General features: G+C 35.9%; 3 protein-coding genes across 3 annotated transcripts; 2 read left to right on the top strand and 1 right to left on the bottom strand.

Annotated features, from left to right (window-relative positions):
* The first annotated feature begins 1,314 nt into the window (after nucleotides 1-1,314).
* Nucleotides 1,315-2,286, top strand: LOC310726954 (uncharacterized protein). The gene is made up of 4 exons (XM_083542975.1): nucleotides 1,315-1,462; nucleotides 1,579-1,687; nucleotides 1,785-1,868; nucleotides 1,965-2,286. The coding sequence occupies exons 1-4, from the start codon at nucleotides 1,330-1,332 to the stop codon at nucleotides 2,041-2,043; spliced, it is 405 nt and encodes a 134-aa protein (XP_083399101.1). The 5' UTR covers nucleotides 1,315-1,329; the 3' UTR covers nucleotides 2,044-2,286.
* A 4,054-nt stretch (nucleotides 2,287-6,340) lies between these two features.
* On the top strand, nucleotides 6,341-7,276 carry LOC310726378 (uncharacterized protein). Its single transcript, XM_083541899.1, has 4 exons — nucleotides 6,341-6,498; nucleotides 6,578-6,689; nucleotides 6,771-6,863; nucleotides 6,970-7,276. The coding sequence occupies exons 1-4, from the start codon at nucleotides 6,426-6,428 to the stop codon at nucleotides 7,031-7,033; spliced, it is 342 nt and encodes a 113-aa protein (XP_083398025.1). The 5' UTR covers nucleotides 6,341-6,425; the 3' UTR covers nucleotides 7,034-7,276.
* Nucleotides 7,277-8,613: 1,337 nt separating this feature from the next.
* On the bottom strand, nucleotides 8,614-11,242 carry ccl20l (C-C motif chemokine ligand 20-like). Its single transcript, XM_083541897.1, has 4 exons — nucleotides 11,061-11,242; nucleotides 9,116-9,233; nucleotides 8,887-8,964; nucleotides 8,614-8,744 (listed from the first exon to the last, which is right to left on the bottom strand). Exons 1-4 carry the CDS (start codon nucleotides 11,212-11,214, stop codon nucleotides 8,663-8,665), a joined length of 432 nt encoding a protein of 143 aa, XP_083398023.1. The 5' UTR covers nucleotides 11,215-11,242; the 3' UTR covers nucleotides 8,614-8,662.
* Nucleotides 11,243-13,983: the final 2,741 nt, after the last annotated feature.

Raw genomic sequence — 13,983 nt, forward strand, 5'->3', positions numbered from 1 at the left:
TCCATTTCTTTTTTTCCCATTTCCATGGTTGGACAAACAAAGATTTCAAAGGTTACTCTGGACGCTATGCTTCCACCGCCATGCTTCAGTCTGGGCACTGTTGTTTTTCCATCAAACATAGACCATATCATAATTTCCATCTCATTACTCTAGACTTGCTTTGCCCATTATAACAGTAGCCAGACAAACAAAGAAAAAGAAAAAAACGCCAAGGTTTACTTTGAACAACTTTGAACCTCCATCACCATGCTTCAAGTCTGGGAATTCTCAAATGAAAAACAAAATTTTTTTTTTAATTCCTTCCGCATCAGACCAAAAAAAAGGAAGTATCTGTGATTCCTGTTGGATTTCAGGGATTACACTTGTATTTTCCATTGAGTCAGCTTTGTGGAGTGTCTGGGTAATATGGTTATCGCGTGAATACTTTCTCATTTGAGAACTGTTATTCTTTTTAGACACTTCAGCATTATAGCAAATGGTCTGCTGGGAAACTGAGATCATAATATAGTATACTATGTCAATTATTCATGTGGAAGCTGAGTGTGATTTTTCTTGAGGATGAACTCATTGAGTTATTGATTTTATAATAATAGCTAATTCAAATGGACTTATATTACATTTCTATTGGTACTTAACAAACTGAAATGCATTAGTGTGGGCTTTCTGCAAAGAATTTCATATTGAAAGAGTTTGCAGTATTGGCAATTTGTAACAGTCAATGATTTCACTCTGGGACTGTGTTCAGGACAGGAGAAGTGTGTGCTTTCAAATTTCTAAAAATGATTTATTTTTTGTTTTAACAAAAAAAAAAGAGTCGAAACCAGGAAGGCCTGGGGAAGATTTAAACTATTTTTAGTGGCTATAATGTGAGTGAAACAGGAAGGCACATGCAATGTGGACTTTCCTTACAATTTGGCCTCACTTAGAAGCATTTTTGTATTTATATACAGGTGAGCATTCCAATTTATCCCAAAGAGGTGTTCAGTAGGGTTTGAGTTCTATAGTCTTCTATTTCAAGTAAAAAAAAATTAAATGGTGCCATATCTGATGACATCATATACAATTGTTTGCCTTTAAAAAAAGTCAAGTCAAATACCAAATAGCATCAAATAAAAAAAAAAATGCCATAGACCCAAAAGTCTTTTACATGCAAATCAGGAGGTCTTACAAATCAGGAGGCTGTCATACTTCACATGACAAAGAAAATGTCTTGTTTTCACAAAATTATTGATGACCATGGACGTGAGTCTATTGTGACACAAAAATAGAGTAAGAGTGAGCAGTAACTTCCTGTTTTCAGGCGTACTTAAGAGGTTCGCAGCACACTGCATGCCACTGCACTCGCACCTTCGACACGAGGAAAAGCTGAGAAAAAAATCCACCTTCGACATGCATTTCAGCCTAAAGATGCAAAACCTGGCCGTCGTCGCCTTCATCGTCTGTGTCGCCCTTGCAGTAGCGAGTAAGTGGAAATATTACAATAACATTTTATTTAGGTGTTAAATATCAGTCAAGATGAACACATTCTATAGGTTATAGCACAGTTGTTTAATTTTTCTTACTTGTTTCTCATTTCAGGCGAAAAAGAGTCCCCATGCTGCCGCCAGGTTTCAGCCAGGAAGATCTCCATACCCATAACAGGGTTTAAAATTCAACAACCAAGACCTCCGTGTGTCAAAGCTGTGATGTAAGTCAAATCTCGAAACGCTACACGAATGTCCAGATGCGTCGCTTTTAAACCATACGATTTTACTCAATCGCTCGTATTTTTTTTTCCCTTGCAGCTTTTATACGGACGCAGGTGCCGTGTGCAGCCACTGGAGAGAGAGCTGGGTAATGAACAAGGTCAATGAGCTCAGACTACTTCAGTAAGTAAAATTTGATTTGAATTGTTTTTGCTTGGACATTTGTTCTACTTTTTTTTTTACGTAAAATGTAAATTTTTTTCTTTTCCGTTCTCACAGAAAAAGCCGGAAGATGAACACTACAACAGTCGCACCCCAGGAGACCGGCTCTACTTACACACTCAATGGCACTTTATAAAATGAAACATTGGTTTAATGTACGAATTTTTTTGTGCCTAAAATAGTTTTTTTTATTTATACATTAGGAAGAACCTGACATTTATTTATTCTTGTTTTTGTCTCTTCAAATGTAATTGAAAAATGTATGCAATTTAATTTAATTGAAATGCAAATTGTTAAATTAATTTATTGATAATTTATTTTGTAATTTAACACCTCAGAATGCCTAGACATAAAAAAAAATAAAGGTTCTTTAAAGGCACGGATTGTGTTGTTGTTTTTATTATTATTATTATTATTATTATTATTATTATTATTATTATTATTATTATTATTATTATTACTACAGACGCTCCCCACCTTACGAATGAGTTACATTTTGAATGACCGTTCGCAAATCGTGAATTTATTTGTTAGCTGTTACTGTGTTTATTATTGATCTTCTAATGATGTAAGAGCTATAAATACAATCAAATAAACAATAAAATATACTAAAACGAATCGAAATACTGTATGCAACACTTTGTATTAAGTAATAATTATTATTTTTTAAATATTCTAATAAAAAAAATTTTTCGCCCTAGTCCAGTCCATGTAGACTCGTTACGGTCGACAGCTAGCTTGCGGTGGGTCCCCTCCGTTTAAAATTTCCACGAAAGTTTGTAAAGTAAATTCTCGTAAAGTGGGGCGCATTTGTATTATTTGTATTATTATTATTATTATTATTATTATTATTATTATTATTATTAATAACATTAGTTAGAATGTCGACAAATGAACAAATATTCACTATTTTCCATGCAAAGAAACAAATTTAAGAACATGAACAATTCAGACTATATAAATATAAATATAGAAAATATACCAGGTCAATTAACTTATTCCAAACCATGATCCATATAGTATTTTATTAATTTTTTTTATTTATTTTATGTATGTATTTATCTTTTATTACTGCATAGAGGACATTTCCAGCCATACAGTATGTGGTTCTTCCCCAAACCTTGGGGGTACACAATTGTATACAATGTCGTTGGATGAAATTCAAGTTTCTCTTCACTTAAACCCAACCTTGACCCAGCTTGACAATGCCATTGTGACCAAAGCCAGCTCCAAGACGATATGTTTTACAGTGGGGCAAAAACTTATTTGATACACTGCCGATTTTTCAAGTTTTCCCACTTACAAAGAACGGAGAGATCTGTAATTTTCATCGTAGAACTCAACACAGAGTTTCAGCTCCCTTCATAGATTCTCTTTTGGGTTTAGGTCTGGAGACTGTCTAGGCCACTCCAGGATCTTGAAATGCTTCTTATAGAGCCACTTCTTAGTTGCCCCGGCTGTGTGTTTGGGGTCATTGTCATGCTGGAAGACCCAGCCACGACCCATCTTCAATGCTCTTACTGAGGGAAAGAGGTTGTTGCCCAAAATCTCGCGATACATGGCCCCATCCATCCTCCCCTCAATGAGGTGCAGTCGTCCTGTCCCCTTTGCAGAAAAGCACAATGTTTCCACCCCCGTGCTTCACAGTTGGGATGGTGTTCTTGTGATTGTACTCATCCTTCTTCTTCCTCCAAACACTGCAAATGGAGTTTATACCAAAATTATTCTCTTTTGGTCTAATCTGACCACATGACCTACTCCCATGCCTCCTCTGAATCATCCAGATGGTCTTTGGCAATCTTCAGACATGCCTGGACATGTGCTGGCTTGAGCAGAGGGACCTCGCCCACGCTGCAGGATTTTAATTTATGACGGTGTAATGTGTTACAAATGGTAACCCTTGAGACTGTGGTCCCAGCTCTCTTCAGGTCATTGACCAGGTCCTTCCATGTAGTTCTAGGCTGATCCCTCACCTTTTACAGGATCATTGCTACTCCACAAGGCGAGATCTTGCATGCAGCCCCAGTCCGAGGGAGACAGGGTCATCTTGAATTTTTTCCATTTTATAATAATTGCACCAAAAGTTGTTGCCTTCTCACGCTTTTTGCCTATTGTCCTGTAGCCCATCCCAGCCTTGTGAGGTCTACAATTTTGTCCCTATTGTCCTTAGACAGCTCTTTGGTCTTGCCCATAGTGGAGAGGTTTGAGTATGATTGATTGAGTGTGTGGACAGGTGTCTTTTATACAGGTAACGAGTTCAAACAGGTGCAATTTATACAGGTAATGAGTGAAGGATAGGAGGCTTCCTAAAGACAAACTAACAGGTCTGTGAGAGAATGAATTCTTGCTGGTCGGTAGGTGATCAAATAATTTCATGCAATAAAAAGGAAATTAATTATTTATGGGGGATATACAATGGGGGAGTGGTGTCTTCAGCGGTTAAGGCGCTGGGTTACCGATCGGAAGGTCGAGGGGTTCAAGCCCTGGTATCGCCAAGCTGCCACTCTTGGGCCCTTGAGCAAGGCCCTTAACCCTCTATGCTCCAGGGGACCCTTACGAGAAAAATAAATCAAGGACCGTGACGTCAGAGCGACGTGGGGCCGCCTTCCCGAGGGCTCACCACCTGCAGGAGGGACCGTAAGGGACCGGTGCTGAGAGGATTGGGCAGCAGTCGAAGGCAGGGGCCTTGACAGCCCGATCCCTGGACACGGAGAAGTGTCTGGGGAATCTGCTTAGACTGCTGCCCCCGCGACACGAATTACGGATAAGCGGGAGAAGATGAAAAAAACAAACAAAAAAAAACAATGATTTTCTGGATTTTTCATTTTTAGAGTCTGTCTCTCACAGTTGAGGTGTACCTACGATTAAAATTACAGATCTCTCCATTCTTTGAAAGTGGGAAAACTTGAAAAATCGGCAGTGTATCACATACTTACATGGGTTGGAGTGGAATATCTTGAGTGGCCTGACAACCCTATTTAACACCTTTGGGATGAATTAGAATCTTAAATGCACTCCCGGCCTCTTGACCCTACATCAGTACCTGCGTTTATTAACACCCCTGTAGCAGAATAAGCCTAAATCTAGTGGAACATCTTCCCAGAAGTATGGAGGTTTTTATAACAGCAAATATGGATGAAATACGGAATGGAATATTCAAAAATCACATGTGGTAGAGGGTCCAAAAAATATATATCCATATATCGTATACAAATATATATCCTGCTATCTACTTATTGGTTTTTTTATTAATGTTTTTAGTGTTCATGCTTAGAGAGTGATAGCATGTGGGAACAATTTTCATATATTAGAAAATCAACTAGTGCTTTTACTGGAAAATATTAGACGTTTAGCAAACCTATTCTCGACAACACCACACCCAGTCGCGACTTTTTACGACTAACCTCAGTTGTGCAATTGCCTTTTCATCATTACTCAGATGGTAATTGCTAATCCTGTCTACGACCCACAAAAATGATCTTGTCAACCGTCGTTTTACCATGTGAAGTGAAACCAACATGGCCGCTCACACTGAACAGTCCAGACCTTAGATTAATAAACAGAAAATCAAAAACAATATTGATACCTGTTTTAAAGTGTTCATAGATACACAGCTATTTTTTGGGGGGTTTCGCTTACATAACTCTTTATTCTTCAACCACTGGAAGGTGAATTATTTAAGGTGTATTAGTTTTTATATCAGGAAGTTCATGCAGAAGTACAGGCCTAGCTAACAATTGGTGTTTCTTGGAAAGTTTCTGGTTTCAGTGTTGCCAGAGCATGCATTTTTAAGGTTTCTTTGAAAATTTCGATGACATTATATTTACGGCATTTGGTAGACACCATTATCCACAAATGGTGCAGGGACTTGAACTCATGACCTTCCGATGAGAAATCCAGGTTTTGATCATTTCAAGGCATTCAGTTCTCTTACAGTTTTAATTAAATTGGAGCGGTTGCAAAGTGTGGATCAATTCCATTCTATTTTGTAACAAAACTTGCCAGAACTAGCATGTAGAAAAAACATGTCTATCTGTCTAAGATGCAGGAATCATGAGTGTGCAGTGGCTGATAGGAGACGTAGTCCAAGGACAAGGTGTACATGTACCATAAAGTGAATTGTGATCTGAAATGGAGTTTCACTGGAAAACTGGAAAAGACACAAGAGATACGATGACCACATGGTTATTTCTGAATGAAAGGTGGGAAAAAAAGAGGCAGGTCACATGGCCGGCCCAAACTTTCCCTTTTCCAGTAAAAGCCCTCCTTAGGACCGGGGCTTTTTCTGTTCTTGGAATTCAAGACAAATTGCAAAACATTTCGACCACAAATGCTGATGTTGTGAAAAAGTTCACTTCTCTTTAACCAATTATGGGTGAACCCATCCGGTAGCATTCGTCCGGAGTTCCTGTTTTTTTTTTTCTTCAAGACTATTTAAGATGATATGGAGCATGTGAAGCCAGAACACTTCGCACTTTCAACCTGCTACTTACAGGACCGTCTGGGAACCAGCGCATCATGCTTTTCAGCCAGAAGATGCAAAGTCTTGCCGTGTTCGCCGTCTTCTCCTGCGTTGCCATCACGCTGGCAAGTAAGTGCAGTATTTCTGTTTTTACATACGATATTCTGGTGTAATCCATACACGGGTCTAAAGAATGTTCTCTTCTCAGCTCCTCAGAGAGAGTCTGTATGCTGCAAGGAGGTTTCTTCCAGCAAAATCAAAGAACCCATAACGGGATTCATGGTTCATCAGGCGAGGCCTCCATGTGTCAAAGCAGTCATGTGAGTATTCTTTCGAATCAAGATGGATAGAAATATACAGAATCTGGATATGTACTTACATTTGGCACATCCCCCTCGCAGCTTTTTCACAGCCAACGGTGCCATATGCAGCCACTGGAGAGAGAACTGGGTGAAGGAGAAGGTCGTGGAGCTCAGGAAACTTCAAGCCATAGAGTAAGTTCTCGAATCCTAACACTAAGTGATCATTAATAATCCACAGTAAATACAATATTTTTTCCAGCAATCGCTGTTCTCATTTTTTGAATTTTTTTCCTTGTAGGAAAAGCAAGAAAGTGACCATGATTGCATCACCGACGTCTGAATTCCCTTCCACGAGCCTTTGAATCGATTTACGTTTTTCTTCTCCCTTGTCTTTTACACAATAACGCTTTCGATCGAATTATTTATTCATTCATATTTATTTCCTCCATTTTTTGAGTCGTATAATATCTGATTTCATTTGAGTTTTTTATTTAATAATTATTATTTTTTTTTACAAATTCCCAAAAAGATTTTTTTTTTCCCATATTTAATCCAAATGTATCAAGAATGGTATTAATATAATAAAAACAACATTTAAAAAAAAATACCACTGATGGCTGTGTTCTTTCAAAAAAAAAAATGATCATAAATATGTAAAAAAAAAAAAAAAAAAGGGAAAAATAATTTACATTTTTGTACATTTAGAGGGAGAAAAATATTATTTTTAACATTTGTGAACATCAAGCGTTTAGTTTTTTTTTTTAAACAATTTTTTATAAAATCCATGCTTGCTTTAATAAAAAAAAAAAAAGAAGAAATATCTAAAAATAAAATCGGATCAATCAAATGAATTCAATGCACTTAATAAAAAAAATAAACAATTATATATATAAATACAGTATATTAAATTGAGTACGCAGTTAAATTGGCACAAATTAAATTGATGGAATAAAAAATAAATAAAATAAAACCTTTTTATTACTTTACATTTGTTAGACCCCATTTGGGTAATACAGATGTGTATATTACGGTGTGTCTTTTTACATTTAATATTTAATTTTTACAATAAAATTATATTTTTACATTTTAAAACTGTCTTGAATTTAAAAATCGTACAAGATATTTATCCATCCATATATATATATATATCGCGTTTCCCCCCTGGTGGTCTAGTGGTTAAGATGCAGCGCTCTCACTGCTGCGACCCGGGTTCGATCCCCGGTCAGGGAACCATCCCCAGCCACTCTCAGTGCTGGTCCCAAGCCCGGATAAATTGGGGAGGGTTGCGTTAGGAAGGGCATCCAGCGTAAAACATGTGCCAAATCAAACATGCGGAGGATCCGCTGTGGCGACCCCTAATGGGAAAAGTCGAAAGAAAGTTTATATATATCGGGTTTCCGATATGGATCGAATATCCAGTGACACTGCGCTCAAAATGCGAGGCAGAGACTAAACTAATTGGTGGTTCTCCACTTAATATCTTTGTGAGGAAACTCTGATTTTAACTTCAAAAGTAAAAACGAGGATTGCATTCGATACCCATGTGCACTATACAGAAAGTCCCGTACCGAAGGCGTTTCGGGTTACGAATACATGTCCCGCTAAACCTGCTAATTTATACAGACTATAAGTCACATAGATCGTAAATTTAGACATTTACACTTTCCAACGAAAATACCTGAGCCATGCAAAGACGACACGGTTGCATCTGATTGAATCGATTTTTTATTGTAAAGGCGTTGGTTAGGTGTTAAAATACAATCAAATTTGAACATTGAAAAAATAAATTCATTTCTTTATTCCGTAAACTCGTTAAATAAGTGGAAATTCTACATAGCAAAAGACAAGAAAACCTGGTTCGAGCATCAATTGTTTTATCGTTTGGTTACATCAGCTTTTTCGAAAGATTACCACAAATAGCATTTATCTTCGAGATAAAAAAAAGTCTGCTGCGGGCGATAGGAAGAAGATGCGGTTGCGCGAAGAGGCGTTCACGCGCTCGTGGTGGGATTCCGATCCTCGTTCTGGTTGACCTGGTTAGCAGTGTGCTGAGACATTTTTTTCATTTTCGAGCTGTAAAAAAAAGATCGACACGTTAGCGACGCTACGGGCAGGAAGTGCTTCCTGTTTACTCGACGCGTGTCTACATATAGTTGTCTACTAAAACAAAATTGGATTGCAAAAACTCTGTCTATTATGGATGAAAATCCGTTACCTGAAACGTGCCAGGATGGTCTTGACCCACTCGTCCTGAGCGCTTGCGCACACTTTTTTATTGCGCTTCGTAAGAAATCTAAAAAAAAAAATGGAACGCATTTTTTTTCATTTACGCTACTGTACAAGTGCCATGCTCTCCTACTGTATGCGAGTGCATGCATGAGGAATGTGTAACCACACTGCATTGTGGGTAACGGTTGGCTGCACATTGCGGTGAGATGACTCACATGATGGCGTCGATGCGGCACACCTCGCGGGAACTCTGCTCCGCGAAACCTTTGATCAGTTTGAAATCCAGAGGGGTGCGTGTGTACTTGACGCAGCAGGCATGGTTTAGCGGGCCATCTAGCGATACACAAAAACACACACACATTCACCATTGGCATTATACATCAATACAGCAGGGTGACAAAGCGTTTAATAAGAAAAAATAAAAAAATGTGTAATAAAAATCAGTCATCACAAAAAAAAAACACCAACCAAACAAAGAACCATAATAAAATGTTATTTTAATGGATTCATTAAAAATGAAACTTTAATTCATTATAAATATTAATTAATTTATTTGTATATTTATTTTCTTATATCGACATTGATTTATATAATATTATTTAATATTATATATAATATATACACAAACTCTCTAAAGTTACTCTATCGTTTAAAACAAAGTGCCTTATGATGTACACCTTTTTTTTTTATTTTATACTAATTTAACATTCAGAATTTTGATAACTAATATTGCTTGGGTTTGTTTGTTTGTTTGTCCTTTTGAAATGTGCTGCGGTGTTAAGAGACATAATAAACAAAAACAAAAAAAACAGACAAAATTTTGTATCTATCTATCTATCTATCTATCTATCTATCTATCTATCTATCTATCTATCTATCTATCTATCTACTTTATTGATCCAATAAGGTACAGTTTAAATTGGATTTTTTGAGTATCTATCTATCTATCTATCTATCTATCTATCTATCTATCTATCTATCTATCTATCTATCTATCTATCTATCTACTTTATTGATCCAATAAGGTACAGTTTAAATTGGATTTTTTGAGTATCTATCTATCTATCTATCTATCTATCTATCTATCTATCTATCTATCTATCTATCTATCTATCTATCTATCTACTTTATTGATCCAATAAGGTACAGTTTAAATTGGATTTTTTGAGTATCTATCTATCTATCTATCTATCTATCTATCTATCTATCTATCTATCTATCTATCTACTTTATTGATCCAATAAGGTACAGTTTAAATTGGATTTTTTGAGTATGTATCTATCTATCTATCTATCTATCTATCTATCTATCTATCTATCTATCTATCTATCTATCTATCTATCTATCTATCTATCTACTTTATTGATCCAATAAGGTACAGTTTAAATTGGATTTTTTGAGTATCTATCTATCTATCTATCTATCTATCTATCTATCTATCTATCTATCTATCTATCTATCTACTTTATTGATCCAATAAGGTACAGTTTAAATTGGATTTTTTGAGTATGTATCTATCTATCTATCTATCTATCTATCTATCTATCTATCTATCTATCTATCTATCTATCTATCTATCTATCTATCTATCTATCTACTTTATTGATCCAATAAGGTACAGTTTAAATTGGATTTTTTGAGTATGTATCTATCTATCTATCTATCTATCTATCTATCTATCTATCTATCTATCTATCTATCTATCTATCTATAATAGTTCAACAAATGTCGGTGTTGGCAGTGACAATAAAGTAGGACTCTATTTTATTTATGTTTTTTAATACGTGGTTCCTGTATTGTCTGATTGTATACTATTAAAGAAATTGTGAAATAATGTTGTATGGACATTATTCGATTGCTGAATTCCTCATGTAGTGTCATTTAACTCACTGTAATTATAATACCCTGGGTAATAGTACTGGTAGAAGTAATAGCATTAGCGAAACGTTGTAGAATACTGAAGAACACTATCGACAAAATGTCCATAAAGATTACATGAAATAAATACATAAACAAATGAGGTTAATAATCATCAAAAAATCTCATGCACTTTTTCCTTCAACATCCAATAGGACAAATATGTGAGTCACGATCAGAAATTTACTTGAAAATGAATAAATTGAAAAGAAAAAGAAACAACAATGCTAAAAATATACTCACATGCATCTGTTGTCAGACAGAACATGCACAAAAACCAGCATCCGACGAAGACGACGGTCACCAAACCTTTCAGAGACATTATGGCGAGACGGATTAGAGACACACACATGTGCTGGTGTCTTATATATTGGAGAATACACACATACAAACACATACACACAGTACGCAAACACACAAATCAGTGTGTAGGGTATTTTTTAGAAGGAGGTGCGGTGAGTAAAATGAGGACAATGACTTTGAGATAAAGGGGACAGGAAAGCCTAAAGTGGCTGATATTTCCAAGATGTGCTTACCATGCAAAAAAGAAAAGGTAGAAACCACCAACAGGGTTTTGTGTGTGTGTTTGTTGAGTTTTAAAACACACCCATCGCCGAAAAAAAAGGTACTTTATATACGGCGCATAAAATGTTTCCTAGTATTGCGGTACGGGAGACCACAAATCAACGTACAGAAACTTGGGGAATTTTTTACTACAGAAAACGATGTCTGATACAAAATAAGTTTTTTTTGAGGTGTTTATTTCCTGAATTTTGTAAAGAATTGGACACTTTTTTTACACTTCGATAATTACATTATCCTAATACGGGTGCATTCGATTCTGATGCTGATTTCAATTTCCAGCACGACGTAGCACCTGCCCACACTGCCAAAAGTACTAATACCTGGTTTAAGAACTATGGTGTCCATGTGCTTGATTAGCCAGCAAACTCTCCCAACCTAAACCCTATGGAAAATCTATGGTGTATTGTAAAGAGAAAGATATGATACACCAGTCCCAACAACGTAAAAGAGCTGAAGGCCGATATCAAAGCAACCTGGGCTTCCAGAACATGCAAAGTGAGCCCCGAATGAGTATTGAGATCTGTACATGTTCAAACTTTTCAGTAGGCCAACATTTCTGATAAAAAATTTTTTTATTAATTTTTTTATTAATTTTCTTTATTGGTTTTAAGTAATATTCGAATTTTCTGAGATTCTGAATGTTGGGTTTTCATTAGCTGTAAGCTAAAATCATCAAAATAAAAAAAAAAAATACATTTGAAATATATCCGCATGTGTGTGATGAATCTATAAACTATACCAGTTTAAATTTTCATATTGAATTACTAAAATAAATCAACTTTTAAATGATATTCTAATTCATTAAAATGCATGTTACCATGTACCATGAGAACATGCTGTTTGGGAAATGTGTAAATTTTATAAGGTAAATTAAATATGATAATGCCTTCAACAAAGCATTTTTTTTTGGGCTGCTTTGTAAATACCAAAGAATTAAAACATAGCACTAGGAACTACCTCTAAACTTATTGTTGCTTCCTATGTTGTTAATACAGTACATTGTTTTAATGTACAGTGTACAAACCTTTTTCTAGTACTGTATGTAGGATGTGTAGAAACACTTAGAAAGAGCTGGTTAGAAATTAGGTGTTCTGGACTTACCAAACATAACAAATTAAACACATATAATGCTAAAACTGTTACTGTAACTAAATTGATCAAACTTTAAAGTCAAGAGACTTTGATCAGACTGAAGAAGAAGAAGAATCTAGAAGGTAGTAAGTACAAATATTCAAATAATTTAAATTATTCATTAAAATTTAGTTCATAATTTTAAAAATAAAATGTATAATCGATCATAAGAATGTACCACTACAACTACTAATCTTACTAATCATCATTTAACAGATAGAAAGGAAGAAAGAACGAAAGAAAGACATGAAAACGTCCACCAAGTTTCTCAAATCCGTTGCCTATGATTAAAGCCACTCGATTTATTTATAAAAAAGTATAATGTAATTCATTAAAAAGGTTAATTCGTAATAGGTTAATTCGATAGGTATCTGCGATGTCACCAAAGACCGTGCGTGTTTAGCAAGGGAAATTTGTTATGTAATGTGCACAGGCCTCTACTTTACCATGACCCATTTAGCGGTAAGAATGATTTTTCCCCCCTCTGTGTGAAAAGAGCAAATTAACATGCTGTGCTTCCAAGTGACCTAGAAAAATGTTCTCAATATGAAGAAGCAACGTGAGCCCCGTGTCAACGTCTAGAACTCGTCTTGCTGCGTCTTCGAGTGCGTCCTGGGCCGCATCCAGTCTTTGTGTTTTGTTGGGGTGATGATGGCGGTGGAACTACGAAGTCTTTGTGTTTCTTAGCGGAAAAAAATAAACAATTTTACAATTTTATTTTATCAACACTTTTGGACCAATCGGAAAGCTCTGCGCTTCTTTAGTTATTTGTTGCATGATGAGCGCGGTTTCTATTTGTGTTGTTTGAAGGCCTTTCATCCTGTCACGTGACAGACGAGTGGAAAAATAGGCAAAAGTTTGATGACACATTTTCCTAGAAATACATGTTCTTAAACTTAATCTTGCATGCATGAAGCTGTTTTTTTTGACAATTCCTACTATTCAAAGTCAGCTTCATGGGCAACCTTGTCCAAGATCAAACTACAACTGTCAAGCAAGGATTCCAAAGATCCACCAAGGCCAAGGCCAAAAGATAAAATGTTGGGTCCAATTCTCATCATTAGGATTTACTCAGGAACAAATCAGTGGCTCTGGATCTGAGCCTTTCTTTCTTTTATACCATTAAAAAGTGCTAACAATTAAGGTGGTTAAGATGTTGGACTTCTGCTCAGGAGGACATGAGTTTAAATCAGACCATTGCTCTTTGGCTGTTTAAACAAGGCTTCTAACCCTCAAGTGCTCAGTTGTATGGATTTGATACTTGTAAGTCAAATTGGATAAAGGGTGTCTGCCAAATGCTGTGAATGTAAATGAAAATGTACCTCAGAAAAATAAAAATGTGGCCCTCTTAAAGTTCAGTGTATGAAGCAATTTCCAAACAACTGAAGGTTTTACAGACATCTGTACAAATAATTGTATATGACATTCAAATAAAAATTTTGGCAGAACA

Source organism: Silurus aristotelis (genome assembly GCF_946808225.1).
Source record: "Silurus aristotelis genome assembly, chromosome: 5".
Taxonomy (NCBI): domain Eukaryota; kingdom Metazoa; phylum Chordata; class Actinopteri; order Siluriformes; family Siluridae; genus Silurus; species Silurus aristotelis.

Bases quoted from the DNA above. Each gene is read 5' to 3' on its own strand.
- LOC310726954 (XM_083542975.1), top strand. From the start codon at position 1,330: ATGCCACTGCACTCGCACCTTCGACACGAGGAAAAGCTGAGAAAAAAA. The intron at 1,463-1,578 runs GTAAGTGGAAAT...TTCTCATTTCAG, and splicing joins TGTCGCCCTTGCAGTAGCGA to GCGAAAAAGAGTCCCCATGC. The intron at 1,869-1,964 runs GTAAGTAAAATT...CCGTTCTCACAG, and splicing joins AATGAGCTCAGACTACTTCA to AAAAAGCCGGAAGATGAACA.
- LOC310726378 (XM_083541899.1), top strand. From the start codon at position 6,426: ATGCTTTTCAGCCAGAAGATGCAAAGTCTTGCCGTGTTCGCCGTCTTC. The intron at 6,690-6,770 runs GTGAGTATTCTT...TCCCCCTCGCAG, and splicing joins CCATGTGTCAAAGCAGTCAT to CTTTTTCACAGCCAACGGTG. The intron at 6,864-6,969 runs GTAAGTTCTCGA...TTTTCCTTGTAG, and splicing joins AGGAAACTTCAAGCCATAGA to GAAAAGCAAGAAAGTGACCA.
- ccl20l (XM_083541897.1), bottom strand. From the start codon at position 11,214: ATGTGTTTGTATGTGTGTATTCTCCAATATATAAGACACCAGCACATG. The intron at 9,234-11,060 runs GTGAGTATATTT...GTGTATCGCTAG, and splicing joins CTGTCTGACAACAGATGCAT to ATGGCCCGCTAAACCATGCC. The intron at 8,965-9,115 runs GTGAGTCATCTC...TTTTTTTTTTAG, and splicing joins TGCCGCATCGACGCCATCAT to ATTTCTTACGAAGCGCAATA.